This window comes from Rhinatrema bivittatum, chromosome 8 (genome assembly GCF_901001135.1).
Source record: "Rhinatrema bivittatum chromosome 8, aRhiBiv1.1, whole genome shotgun sequence".
Classification (NCBI taxonomy): domain Eukaryota; kingdom Metazoa; phylum Chordata; class Amphibia; order Gymnophiona; family Rhinatrematidae; genus Rhinatrema; species Rhinatrema bivittatum.
Genome location: NC_042622.1, coordinates 203,875,088 through 203,889,059, shown reverse-complemented (window position 1 = coordinate 203,889,059; position 13,972 = coordinate 203,875,088). Strand labels below are relative to the sequence as shown.

Below are 13,972 nucleotides of genomic sequence, written 5' to 3'. Positions count from 1 at the left end.
GTTATTCTAGTGCGTCCAACTGCACAGCAAGCTGTGCACTAGGCTGAGCGCATTGGCCTCAATGTTTGCAAATATATCTCATACAAATTCATTATGGACAGCCCAAAGACCATATTGAGAACCACTGCACCCATCCTCTAATTTCTTCTTCTAGGTTTATCGCTTTCCTTTTTTGTCCTCAGCTTCTCTAAAGACATTTAGTGCCAGTGTAACTGAACTGGAGACTAAAATCCCGCAGTTCTCTTTAGGCAATACAAGTTTGTAAGAAACACTGCCGAGTACTGAACCTGCACCCTGAGTAGGAAGCACCTCTAGTGGCCTGTTCCATTTCCCTGCTCAACAGAGGTGGTATCATCCCGCCAGGCAGGGAGGAGGGAGCAGGGCTCCTCAGGGGGAAACCAAGCAATTGCTTCATCCAGGTTATGCCCTCTGCTGGCTCTGATGCTCAGTTAGTCTTTGCTTCTGTCAGCTGCCAACTAAAAATGTGGCTATTTATTTATTTAGACATTTTATATACCGTTTTTCCAAACGAAGATCACAATGGTTTACAAAAGCTACATTCATAGTATAGATCAACACAATAGGTATATTGTGATGGTAGGTACTTTTCTTTTTTTTTTTAGCAATGTAAACTTTTTTTCACTGGGAGATTACCTGAGATTACTAATTCATTTTATATGGTGCAATGAACAAACATAAAATATTACTGATGTTTGGAGTTAAAGCTCTGTTCCCTGTATGTACCCAAATCAATCCAGACTCCTGGGTTTTTGTCTCACCTCCAGCAGATGGAGACAGAGAACGTTTCGCAGACACTGCCATATAGCCTGATGTGCTACCTGAAGTCCGCCAGTATTTCTCAGTCTCCAGCAGATGCTGGTGGTGCAAAACCTGCAGTTTGAGTAGTTTAAATAAAAAAATAAAAAAGAGGATTACAATTTTAAACTGGAAGAGTTCCTCCCAGAAGGTTGATAGGTCCTGGTGGGGCCATTCCCTTCTGGATGAGGCTTGGACGAGCAAGGGGTTGGAAGTCCCTTCTTTGCTTCGGTCCTTTCGCCGTAGACCGGGGGGGGGAGATAAATGGTGGTGCCGGTTCCTTCCCCACCAGGAGAATGACCAGTGCTGCAGCCCTGCTTCAGGGAAATGTTTATCTTTTAAAGTTGATTTAAAAAAAAAAAAAAAAAAGTACAAAGTGTTTCCCTTTCTTTTTCGATTGGGGCTCTTTCAAGGGTGGCAGGGGAGTTGCAGGTGGCTTGGTGGGGGATCCGTTCCTCTTCATATTTCTTTTTTCAGTGGCGGCCATTTTCACGCGGCAGCAGACTGCTGGGGGCCATGCCGCCCAGCAGTTACTGTGCAGCCTGTGGAAAGCGGAATCTGTTCCCGATGCTGCTCCTGAGGTCAGGGCAGCTCAGGGACGGTGTAGAGATCGGCAGAAAGGCATCGGGCACCCGCGGGGTCTGTGAGGGTTGCTGATGCAGGTGATGGCGTCTTCCCATTTTTTAGCAGGAGTGGTGGCCATCTTGGCTCCTTTCTGATCTGCCATGCAGCCTGTGCTCCTGGAACCTGAACCTCTACACCAAAGGAGAGTATTGGTTTCTATGTATGTTTATTTCTTCTCAGAGAGAATAAAAAAAAGAGAACAAGGAACTAGGCAGAGGAATCTGTGCAGCAGCGAGGTTCCAGAGGGGGAAATTACCTCAGCAGCTTAGGGAGCTCAGCGATGGAACTTTTATTTAGCAGCTTCTCTGCCTTTGGAGGAGGCTGGGTGTTGACTCCTTGGTGCTGAGGGTCTGTCCCTCTGCTTGCCGTTGAGGTGCTGGTGGTGCCGCAGGTATGGGAAGGAACAGCATGTGCATGCAGCAAAAGCATTCGGGAATCTGCGTCTAGCATGACCGCATCAGTAGACCAAGACTCGCGGGTGACGGGTGTCTAGCGCTTTCCTTTTCAGCCCGGAAACGGCAGCCATTTTTTGATTCCCTAGCAGTTTTGGCGAGAGAAGCAGGGGAATCCCCTCCCCTACTATCACCGGTGGTTCCCTGACCCGCAGAGGTACAGAGAGGCGCTTGCACTGAGGAAGAATCTTTGGCTCTGGTAGAGGTTTCCAGCTGGTTTTAACTGGCTTATGCGCAAAGTGGGCCAGATTTTAGTAGGTACGCACAGGTGTAGATTTGTGCACGCAACCTGGCACACACAAATCTACACCCGATTTTATAACATGCGCGCGCAGCAGCACGCATGTTAAAAAATCCGGGGTCGGCGCGCACAAGGTGCACGTGTGCACCCTGTGCGCACCGAGCCCTAGGGGAGCCCGATGGCTTTCCCCGTTCCCTCTGCCCCCCTACCTTCCCCTCCCTTCCCCTACCTAATCCGCCCCCCAGCCCTATCTAAAACTCACCCCTGACCTTTGTTGACAAAGTTGCGCCTGCCTATGCGCAGGCGTAGGTTGCGCACGCCAGCCAAGTGCTGGCACGTGATCCCCTGGCACAGCCGCTGTGCTGGAGGCCTCAGTCCCGCCCACGGACAGCCCCTCCCTGCCCCTTTTTTCAAGCCCCGGGACAAACGCGAGTCCCGGGACTTGCGCATGTCGCCGGGCCTATGCAAAATAGGCTCGGCGCACGCAGGAGCAGGTTTTTGGGGTTACGCGCGTAACCCTTTTAAAATCCGCCCCAGGGTGTTTAACAGGATGCTGGCTTTTGGCCTCAGTCTCCATGGTTCTCAGCCAGTCAAGATGCCTAAGCTGTTGAGCAGCTCTTCAGGCTGATGATTTTTGATGCCAGATGTTAAATGGATCTGGGCCTAAGCTCGTGGAAGGTGCAGGCAGGCTTTACTTAGCCATGTTGTAGTCCATAGCAGCGGTTCTTTTTCCATGTGCGTAGGCATTTGTGCGCACTCTCACTGCATGATTGGTTGTATGTGCAGGGACCTATGCGCATAAGGCTGCGGCCTAGATTTAAGCACGTACGTCTGCGTCCTGGTCTTGAGCGTGTATATGCGCAGGTGCTTGAGAGCATATTGGCGCAGGTACTGGAGCGAGTATTTGTATAGATACTTATGTGCGTAAGAACGCAACCTAGACTGGAGCATGTAGTGACACAGCTACTTGGGCGCCTGACTGCAACCTGAAATTGAGCGCGTATTTGCGCAACTACTTGTGCGTGTATGAGCATGGACTTTACGAGTGCGTATCTGCGCATGTACTTGTGCACGTACGACTGTGACCTAGTCTTGAGTGCGTATTTGTGCGCATCCTGGAGGGGTGTGCGTGTACGACCAGGTGGCATTGGTGTGCGCACAGAAGGCCGCCTGGAGCTGAAGTTCAGGAGAGATAGGCGCAGGGGATTAACAGGTCCAAGCGCCTTGCTATCTGTGAGACTTCCCATCTGATAGCAATTCAGTCCTCACTTTTTCTCCGTTTGTGTTAGCGATTTGACTACTACAGTGTTTGCCTATGTTGAGACATTCCCTTGGCCTATGGTGTCTCTGGAGGGGGAGTGGAGTGGGAGATGAGGCAATGGTCAGTTCTCCTCCCTTGTTCCCGAGGGCAGAAACAGTGCTCCCTTGATCGCAAGGGATTCTCTTGTATTTTTTTCCGCTGTGGCCGGAAAAACAGCAGGGTAGAGAGTTATCCAGGGGAAATGATTCTAGTAGTGCCGGAGTGGCCTGGTTTGCGGATTTGTTCAATATCACAGAGGACAGGCTACAGTGGCTCGCTCATCTCCTCAACCTCTTGCATCAAGGTCCCGTATTTTCAGATCAGGTGGCTCGCTTCTGTCTTGCAGCTTGTTTTTTGGGAGCAAGCATTTGAGAGATAAAGAATATCCCGAGGATGTCATTTCCACCCTGTTGCAGGGTAAAGGATATCCCGAGGATGTCATTTCTACCCTGTTGCAGGCCAGGAAAATGTCAACATCTTTGGCCTCTTTGCAGGGGTGGAGAGTTTTTGAGATTTGGTGCGAAGAGTGGAGTATTACTCCTATTTGAGCATCGGTGGTGCACATTTTGTCCTTCTTACAACGAGGATTGGTAAAACGATTGGCTTTTAACTCTCTCAGAGTTCAAGTGGTGGCCATAGTCTGTCTTAGGGTGCGCATCCCTAGCTGCACATCCTGATGTGGTGTGTTTTTTCCAGGGTTCGAAACATTTTCGACCTCCGATACGGACGTAATGTCTACCCTGGAATCTTGATTGGGTTCTCTCACGGTCATGTGCAGCTCCGTTTGAACCGATTTGAAGGGCAATGTTGAAGGATCTTTCAGTCTTTCTGGTAGCAATTTGTTCTGCTAGAAGAAATTCGGAGGTACAAGCTCTGTCATGCAGGGATCCTTTTCTAAAGATAATGGAGGTGCGAGTTGTTGCGTACAGTTCATTCTTTACTGCCGAAGGTGATGACATTTTGTCATTTGAATCAATCGGTGGAACTCCCAGCTTTTCTGAACCTGGATGCATCGGTACCTCAAAAGAAAGAGCTGAGGTATTTGAATGTGAAGCATGCCTTATTAAGTTATCTTAATGTCACTAATATTTTTAGGCTGTCCGATCATCTTTTTGTGCTGTGGAGTGGCGCAAAGAAGGATCAGATGGCTTTGAAGGCCACCATTGTGTGGTGGTTGAGAGAGGCAATATGTTCAGTGAACATATGTCAGGGCCACATGATTCCTATCGGCTTGAGGCCTCATTCTACTTGGTCGCAAGTGGCATCCTAGGCTGAATGTCAACAGGTGTTGCCACAAGAGATTTGTAGGGCAGTTGTATGGAAATTGTTGCACACTTTCGCCAGACATTTCCATTTGGATGTCTACGTCTAACGGTCGCAGTCCCACCCTGTTTAGGGAGGCTTTGGTACATCCCATGAGTCTGGATTGATCTGGATACATATAGGGAAAGGAAAATTGGGTCTTATCTGCCTATTTTCATTCCTGTAGTACCACAGATCAGTCCAGAGTCCCGCCCAATTTGGGGTGAGAAATTTGGAGAGTCCGCTTGATCTGTTATTGTAAATTCTCTGAAGGTTGGCACAGGTTGTCTTTTTTGTTTCCTTTTGATCTAAAGGTTGGACAGGATCGTTCATGAGAGATGTGTTAAGTATAGGCATATTAGTTTAGGTACAGTAGCATCTTGACTTGGGTACAGGTCAATACTGAGGGACTGCAGGTGGCACACCAGGTTATGCCAGTGTCAGCAAAACTTTCTGTGTCTCATCTGCTGGAGGGGAGGCAAAAACCCAGGAGTCTGGACTGATCTGTGGTACTACAGGAACAAAAATCAGCAGGTAAGAACCAATTTTCCTTTCTCATGCCTCCCAATCCACTCTTACATGCTTTTTTTTTCTCTATAATACCAGACACTTGCAAAGCAAGTGTCTGGTATTATATTCAAGCCAAAGCAGCGGTATGAATACATCGCGCATTCAAAGAGAGAAAAAGCACTCTGACCAAGAAGATATAATCACTGCGACATTTTCAGCGTCAGCACAGCACTCAATATGAAGGAGCAAATTTTGCCATCACCTAAAGAGCACATTTTCACAGCTGAGTCATAGAGGTATATTCCATGCTTAAGAGTCACTCCCTGATGAAGAGGATTTACTCGAAACACTGCATTGTCGGGATTACAATACTTATTGCATGAAGTTATGTATACAATATCTTGGCGTCATAACTGTGAGTCTTTTATGGTATAACATTTAATTTTTGTATACCACCACAGCTGACTCGCACTGGACTATCAAGTTAGCCATCAGAATAATGGATTGAGCAACTTGTACATTCTGGGGTTTTCCAATGATTATAAATAACTTTTCTCTAACAACCACTAAGTTGGAGCTAGAATCTCGTTAGTAGCCATTGGGCATATCCATATAGCCCTTTTAGGCACTTTATGAGGTTTCCCCAGTTCAAACATATACAATCCATTTTCCAGCCAGACTATTAATATTTTTTTTCTCTATGCCATTTTTCCAAAGTATCTCTATATGACATAAGCATTGGGGGGGGGGGGGGCAGCAGGAGCCATGCCCCCCCCCCTCACATTTCCACCAGAAGCCTCATTGGTGGTAGGTAAGATGGCACATTATGTCCTTTCCACTGCCACCGTGATCCTCTCACTTACCTTCCCTGCTCCCGGAGGATTGTGGCCGTGCAGTGCCTCTGGCCGCTTCCTCTTTCTCAGCTGCCGACGCCTGAATAATGTCATCAGCTGCTGACAGCAGAGAAGGAAGCAGCCTAAGTGGCAAGGCTGCGATTCTCTAAAAACAGGTGCTGCTGGGCTGCCACAGAGCCTGTCCCGCAGCGGCTGAAGAAACAGCTCAGGCTGCTGCAGAGCCCACCCTGCTGCGATTCAAGAAGTAGTTCACTGCTGCCAAGAATAAGGCCTTGAATGCCTTCTTGCCTGCATGTATGAGAGAGTGCTTGCATGTGTCTATGCCTTCCTGCCTGAATGTGTGTGAGAGAGTGCTTGCCTGTGTGTGTGTTTTTATGTCTGTGAGACAGTGCCTGCCTGTGTTTGTGCATGTGCTTGCCTATGTGTATATGTGAGTGCCTTCCTGCTTGTCTGTCTGTGTATGTAAAAGTGTCTTCCTACCAATGTGTGTATATATACGAGTGCTTTCCTGCGTGTGTGTGTGTGTGAGAGCATGAACATGTAAATGTGAATGTGAGAGACAGGATAAAGTTTGTGTGGCCACCCTCCCCCCATTCTACAACATTCTCAGGGTAACTGGCCATCAAAAGATCCCAAGTATGAAGAGAGAGATTTTTAAATCTTTCCTAGTTTTAATTTTGGCTGTTATTTGTCTGCTGTTTTGAAATATTTTATTGGCTTTTGAGGAAATATTATAACAGTTATGTGAATTTTTAATTATTGGATGTTCTATTCATTGCCTGTTCTGAAATATTTATTATTCTTTCTATTAATATAGCTTTACTCTTTTGAATGGGTGAACCTTTCAGCAAGTTTGGAGGTACCCATTCAAAAAGGTTTTCTGCTGTCCATATATGTTTACCTTTCTCTTTTCCAGCTCAAGACCCATCCAATCTTGACACCTTCCCAGGACGACGCAGTGGTGGCATGATCGTCATTACCAGTATCCTCTCGGTTCTCCTTGCTATCTTGCTGGCCTGTCTTCTTGCTGCATTTATCTTTGGATGGTAAGTCCCACATCTTCAACTCCCATGCAGATGTTAGTGGAGTCTGCCTCTCTGGGCAGAATGATCATCAGGGCTCTTTCGCAATTACAAATGAAAGAGGAACTGACCTAAAAAAATACCCCCAAAGTGCCGCATTGCTCACCCAAGTGAAAGTGGTGGCCCATCTGGACCATAAGGTTCAGAGCCAGACAAGCTTTGAGCCAGCTGACTTTGATGAAGGCTCAGGGGTGGCTCAGAGCTCCAATTTTGTGCCAATAGCAGGAGGGCAGTGACCTCTGCTCCCACCCCACATCTCACGCTGGGGCAGGGAGATGCTGACACCACTAACTTGGCACTGCTGCATATGTTGGATGCTCCAAACTAATGTAAAATGGAGAAATTACTTACCTGAAAATTTCATTTTCCTGAGTGTTGACAGATGGACTCAGGACCAGTGGATTTATGCTCCCCTGCCAGCAAATGGAGATGGAGCAAGCTGACGGCACAGTATATATAGCCCTGCAGTGACCCCAGCCTGCCAGTATTCTCTTCAAAAGCACTGAGGACAGACTAGCAAAAAACTTAATTAAACACATGATTAAAAACAGGTAACCAGAACTGTACTCAACCAACCATAAACAATGAACTCACGTAAAAGTCAAGGTACCCCCAAGCTAAGGACTGGATGAACACTTACCAGTAATCCCTTGGGATCCAGAGCCCCATAGGAGGACTATTGACCCACTCATGGCAGCCGAGGGCAGGAAACTGAGTCCATCTGTTTACACTAAGAAAAACAAAATTATCAGGTAAGTAATTTCTCCATTTCCTAGCGTGTAGACAGATGGACTCAAGACCAGTGGGATGTACCAAAGTTAATCCCCAACAGGGTAGGAGGCTGCCCGCAGTCCAGTCAACACTGCACGTGCAAAGGCTGCATCCTCCCAGGCCAGCACATCCAGATGATAAAATCTGGAAAGTGTAAGAAGGACCATGTCGCAGCTCAGCAGATGACACATGACACTGCCTGAGTCCTAGTAGAATGAGCCTTAACCTGAGTAGGCAATGGCTTTCCAGCATCCATATAAGCGGCCATGATTCTCCTTAATCCAATGAGCAATGGTAGCCCGCGAAGCCACAGCGCCCTGCTTACTCCTGCTATGGAGAACAAACAGGTGATCCGTCTTTCGAAAAGACTCAGAGACCTCCAGATACTGCACGACAAGTCACTTGACATCCAAGGAGTGCAAGAGGCGAAACTCCTTCGCATCTTTGACCTTATCCAGGGGATGGCAAGGAGATGGACTGATGCAAATGAAACTGAATGTGGACAAGTGCAAAGTGATGCACTTAGGGAAGAATAACCCAAATTATAGCTACATAATGCAAGGTTCCACATTAGAAGTCACCAGTGAGGAAAATAATCTAGTTATCATTATTGATCATACATTGAAATCTTCTGCTCAGTATGCAGCAACAGCCAAGAAAGCAAGTAGAATTCTAGGGATTATTAGGAAAGGAATGGAGAATAAAACAGAGAATATCAAAATACCTCTCTATCGCTCCATGGTGTGACCTCATCTTGAGTATTGTGTGCAGTTCTGGCCACCACATTTCAAGAAAGTTATAGCAGAATTAGAAAAGGTACAGAGAAGGGCGATCAGAATAATAAAGGGGATGGAACAATTCCCCTATGAAGAAAGGCTAAAGAAGTTAGGACTCTTCAGCTTGGAGAAGAGAAGGTTGAGGAGAGAGATGATGGAGGTCTATAAAATGAATGGAATGAGTAATCGGTAATCAGTTGTTTACTCTTTCAAAAAGTATGAAGACCAGGGGACGTACAATGAAGTTACTAGGTAATACATTTAAAACTAATAAGAGAAAATATGTTTGTACTCAATGCATAATTAAGCTCTGGGATTCCTTGCCAGAGAATGTGGTGAAAGCTATTAGTGTAGCTGCGTTTAAAAAAAGTTTGGACAATTTCCTGGAGGAAAAGTCCATTAACCATTATTAAGGGAGAGTTGCAGAAATCCACTGCTTTATTTTTGGGATAAGCATCATGGACAACTATCTAATCATTGAGATGCAGCCAGTTACTTGTGACCTGGCTTGGCTGCTGTTGGAAACAGGATACTGGGCTTGATGGATCTTTGGTCTGACCCAGTATGGCAGGTTTTATGTTCTTTATGTTTATGTTCTTAAAGTCTGAGACTACCTTGGGCAAGAAGGATGGAACAGTAAGAAGCTGTAACGCCCTCGGAGTCACCCTAAGGAACGGCTCCATGCAAGACAAGGCCTGCAGCTCAGAAATTCGACGCACAGAACATATAGCCACCAGGAACACGGTCTTCAAAGTTAGCAACCATAAGGAAAGGCTACGCAGTGGTTGGAACATAGGGCCCGCCAAAAAATCCTGCACCAAATTAAGAATCCACAATGGATCCGGTAACCTCAAGGGAGGCTTAAGATCTTTCAATCCCTTCAAAAAATGGGCCATATCAGGATGAGAAGACAGTGAAACACCTTTCACCAGGCCTCTGAAACAGGCAAGAGCCGCAACCTGCACTTTCAAGGAATTAAGGGCCAATCCTTTATTCAATCCATCCTGCAAAAAATCCAGCATGAGAGGGATCTTAACTGAATGAGGAAGAACACACTAGGCCTCAAAAACTCTCCAAATCCACACATAAGCCAAGGAAGTGGAGAACTTGTGAGCGCGGAGTAAAGTGGTAATCACCACAGAGGAATAATCATGCTTTAACAGGTGAGCCCTCTCAAGGGCTAAACCGTAAGACAGAATCGAGTTGGATTCTTGTGAAGAACCAATCCCTGCTGTAACAGCTCCATGTGCGGTGGAAGATGAAGAGGGCCTCTAAAAGGAGTCATTGCAGATCCTTATACCACGGATGTCTGGGCCAGTCTGGCACCACCAGGAGTAGTAGCCCTTTGTGGTCTTCGATCTTGTGAATTATCTGCCCAGCAAGGGTCATGGAGGAAAGGCATAAAGCAATCTGTCCTCCAGCCAGACCTGTAAGAGAGCATCTATTCCCAGGGACTACTGATCTCTCCTGCGACTGTAGAATCAAGGAACCTTCACATTTCAAGAACTTGCCAGCAGGTCTACGAACGGAAGACCCCAGCGATCCACAATCAGCTGAAATGCCTCAGCTGACAACACCCACTCGCCTGAGTCCAGTCTCTATCTGCTGAGAAAGTCCGCTCTTACGTTGTTTTTTCCTGCAGTGTGAGAGGCCGAGATCATCTTTTGCCTATTCCATCAGCTGGTCTATTTACTGCGACAATTGCTGGCTCTTGGTTCCTCCCTGGCAATTGATATAGGCCACCATTGTCGCGTTGTTCGACATTAGGGAACAGCTTGATCCCGCAGCTTGTGGATGAACTGCAAGCATGCCAGCCATACTGCCTGGGCCTCCAGGAGATTGATGTTCCAGCAGGACTCTTTAGCATTCCAGCACCCCTGGGTTGTTAACTCCAGACAGTGAGCCTCCCAACTGTGGAGACTGCATCTGTTATGAGTACCAACCAGGTCGGAGAGGACAAGGAAACTCCCTTTCTCAGATGAACCTTCTGCAACCACCACTGGAGGTGGGAGCAGATTCCCATCGGCAATTGGAGCTGAACCGCATAGTCCTAAGACTTTGGGTTCCAACGAGCAGCAGAAAGTGCTGAAGAGGGTGCATATGCACCCTTACCCATGGCACTACTTCCAAGGTAGCCGCCATCAAGTCAAGCACCTGTAGGTAGGACCATACCATCTGGTGTATAGGGTTCATCAACTGACGCACTTGAGACATCAATTCCTGGATCCAAACTTCCGGTAGGAATACTCTGTCCTGTCTTGTGTCGAATCAGAACCCCAGATACTCCAATGACTGGGAGGGCTGAAGATTTCTCTTGATCAGGTTCACCACCCAACTGAGCTCCTGCAATAAGGAGATCACCTCGTGTGTCACTAGGCGGCTTTCTTCCTGAGACTTGGCTTGAATCAGCCAGTCGTCCAAATATGGGCGCACCAGGATTCCTTCTTTTCGCAAGGCCGCCACTACTACCACCAAAACCTTGGAAAATGTTCTGGGAGCAGTGGCTAGACCAAAAGGCAGTGCCCGAAACTGATAATGGCACCCCAACATTGCAAAACGTAGAAAGCATTGGTGTTCCAATCGGATGGGAACATGAAGGTAAGCATCTGAAAGATCCAAGGAGGTCAGAAATTCCCCCGACTGCACCGCCATTATCACAGAGCATAAGGTTTCCATGCAAAAATGAGTCACTTTCAAGTGACTGTTGACCCTCTTGAGATCCAGGATGGGATGAAAGGAGCCCTCCTTCTTGGCACAACAAAATCAATGGAATATTGCCCTATACTTTCTTGAGACGTGGGCACCGGAACCATAGCCCTCAGAGTGAGGAGCCTTTGAAGCATGAACTCCACTACCTCCAATAAAAGAGAGAGAGACATCCCTCTATTTCCTGTTCCGGAAGGTGGGTTGGCAAACCTTCATTGGGTAGCTCGGAAAGGTCCACTACCCGAGCCCGTGCCTCTCCTGGGCTGTCGGAGGCGAAAGGACTGAGACCTACCGAAAGGCCGAGTCCACTGAATGGTCATCCCTCTGTAGGGATGAAAACACCTGGAAGCCCCGAGACAACCCTTCATACCAGTAACTGAGGAATCGGAGACTCGTCCTTCTTACTGGCCAGTTTCTCCAACTCACTCCCAAACAAGAATGAACCTTAAAGGGCATCTTGGTAAGATTGGGTTTGGAGGCTGCATCAGCTGATCAATTTCAAAACCAGAGCTGATGCCAGCCACTCTGGCTGAGGTCTGGACCAAATCACAGTCTGCTAAAAAGGCAGCAGCAGGCTCCATGAATGCTCTGGAATTCCCTCCAGACTCATCAACCTCCTGAGAGAGAAGCAGACAAGATCTTGCCACTAAAGCGCAACAAAGGAGGCAATCTGTAAATTCATTGCCACTGCCTCAAAGGCTTGTTTAAGAATAGTCTCAAACCTTCTAGCAAGTACATCCTTCAAGGCCGCTCCTCTCTCTTCGAGGATAGTCATCCGCTTAGAGACAGCACATGCCAGTGTATCCACTTTGGGAAAACGCAAATGCTCTCTCACAGATGGATCCAGAGTATACAGCCCTTCCAGTGTCCAACACCCTTTAAAATTTGTCTTTGGGGCGTCCCATTCCAGCTCAATCAATTCCTGAATGGCATCCATCACAGGGAAAAAACAAGAGGTAAGAAACCAAAATGGGATTCTTCCTCGACTCTGACATAGCATCCAAACCAGGGACACCCAGCTGTTTCAGGTCTGGGAAATCAGGGCTGGCAGTTCATCTCTACGAAAGAACCGCAACATGGTTCAATACAGTTTCAGCCCTGGAGGAATTTCCCCATCTTCCAGGGAATGAAGATCAACCTCGTCATCAGTACCATCCGGATTCCTATTAGGAATACCCTCGGGGAGTTGGGGCGAGCCCCGGTGCTTAAGCATAGGACTGGAAGAGGGTCCGACCGGACATAAATGGGGGAAGCGGAGGACTGCGCCTGAAGAAAGGCTTGTAAGCCTTGAAAAAATTCCACCCAAGAAAAAGCAGCCGGGTCCAGACTAAGCCCAGAAGGAACTGGAGCTGGTCCCACAGAACTGCCCTTGCCAATAGAGGAGCCAGGCAAAGGAGAACCAGGATCTGGCATCCCCCCAGTCATCAGAATGGGAAGAGCCAGGCTTAGCAAAATCCAAGGAAGACAACTCTCCCTGAGCGTCTGAGCAGCACTGACACAGGTTAGAAGCCAGGTCAGGCTGAGAAGCCCATATATGACAGGCAACACAAATAGGAAGACACTTAGGTTTCTTGCTTTCCGGCACCATTTCGGCAATAAACATGCGTTGGAACAGCTCATGCTCAAAGTGGAATGCACACAAAAAATAAGCGCCCAGAAGAAAGTGCATCAAGCTAAGCGTGGGAACAGTGAAAAAATGTTATGTGCATAAAAAGAGCACCCAAAAACATGTGCACAGAACCGACACACTGCGCACACACCGATGGCCTGTAGAGGGCAGCAGAACACGCACAAGAGCGCATGAAACGGCTGCCGTGGCCTAGCACGCGACATGCAAGAAAAAAGCCTATGTGTGGGCCCTAGCCCACTGGGGGCCACTCAACCTGCCAGGCTGCTCAGTTTCCCAACCCCAACTGGAGCGGGAACGAACGTCAGTATGGCGCACTGAGCACAGAGACTGGAGGAAACCCTGAAACCCCTCTGTCTCTGATTCAAGGTAAAACCTTTTTTTTTTTTTTTTAAACCTTACCTGAGCTCAGCGCTTACTGGCTGAATACAGAGATGGTCTCCAGCTGCGGGGGGAGAGGGCATCTGCCGTCACCACCACGCTCGGCCTCCTGCACCCACTGCCTTTCAGCTGAACTAGCAGCTAAGTCCACGCCAGGAAACCCAGCTACGGGACCACAGAAATCGCCTCAGGAATTCTCAACTCTGGGAGGGACCTTTAGGTATCACCGCAGGAGGGCGGGACTTTCTTTTCCTGAATTTTAGAATTTCAAATTTCTCCTTCCAAAAAGCTCAAAGCAATCCCCATAGGGAGATGGACGTCTACCATCTGCTGGAGACGGAGAATACTGGCAGGCTGGGGTCACTGCAGGGCTATATATTAGGGATGTGAATCGTTTTTGAACGATTAAAATTATCGTCAGATAATTTTAAAATCGTCTAAAATCGTTAGAGTGCACGATACAATACAAATGCCCCCGATTTATCGTCAGGGGCCTTTGTATTGTATCGTTAAATAGGGCACGGGGGAGG

At 47.6% G+C, this 13,972-nt stretch overlaps 1 protein-coding gene across 1 annotated transcript in view; it reads left to right on the top strand.

The window, feature by feature from the left end:
- LOC115097746 (uroplakin-3b-like) overlaps positions 1 to 13,972 on the top strand; it is a 56,662-nt gene that overhangs the window by 39,738 nt on the left and 2,952 nt on the right. The window contains exon 5 of the mRNA XM_029613762.1: positions 7,016 to 7,145. Within this exon, the coding sequence (XP_029469622.1) occupies positions 7,016 to 7,145 (130 nt within the window). The remainder of the gene's footprint in view (positions 1 to 7,015; positions 7,146 to 13,972) is intronic.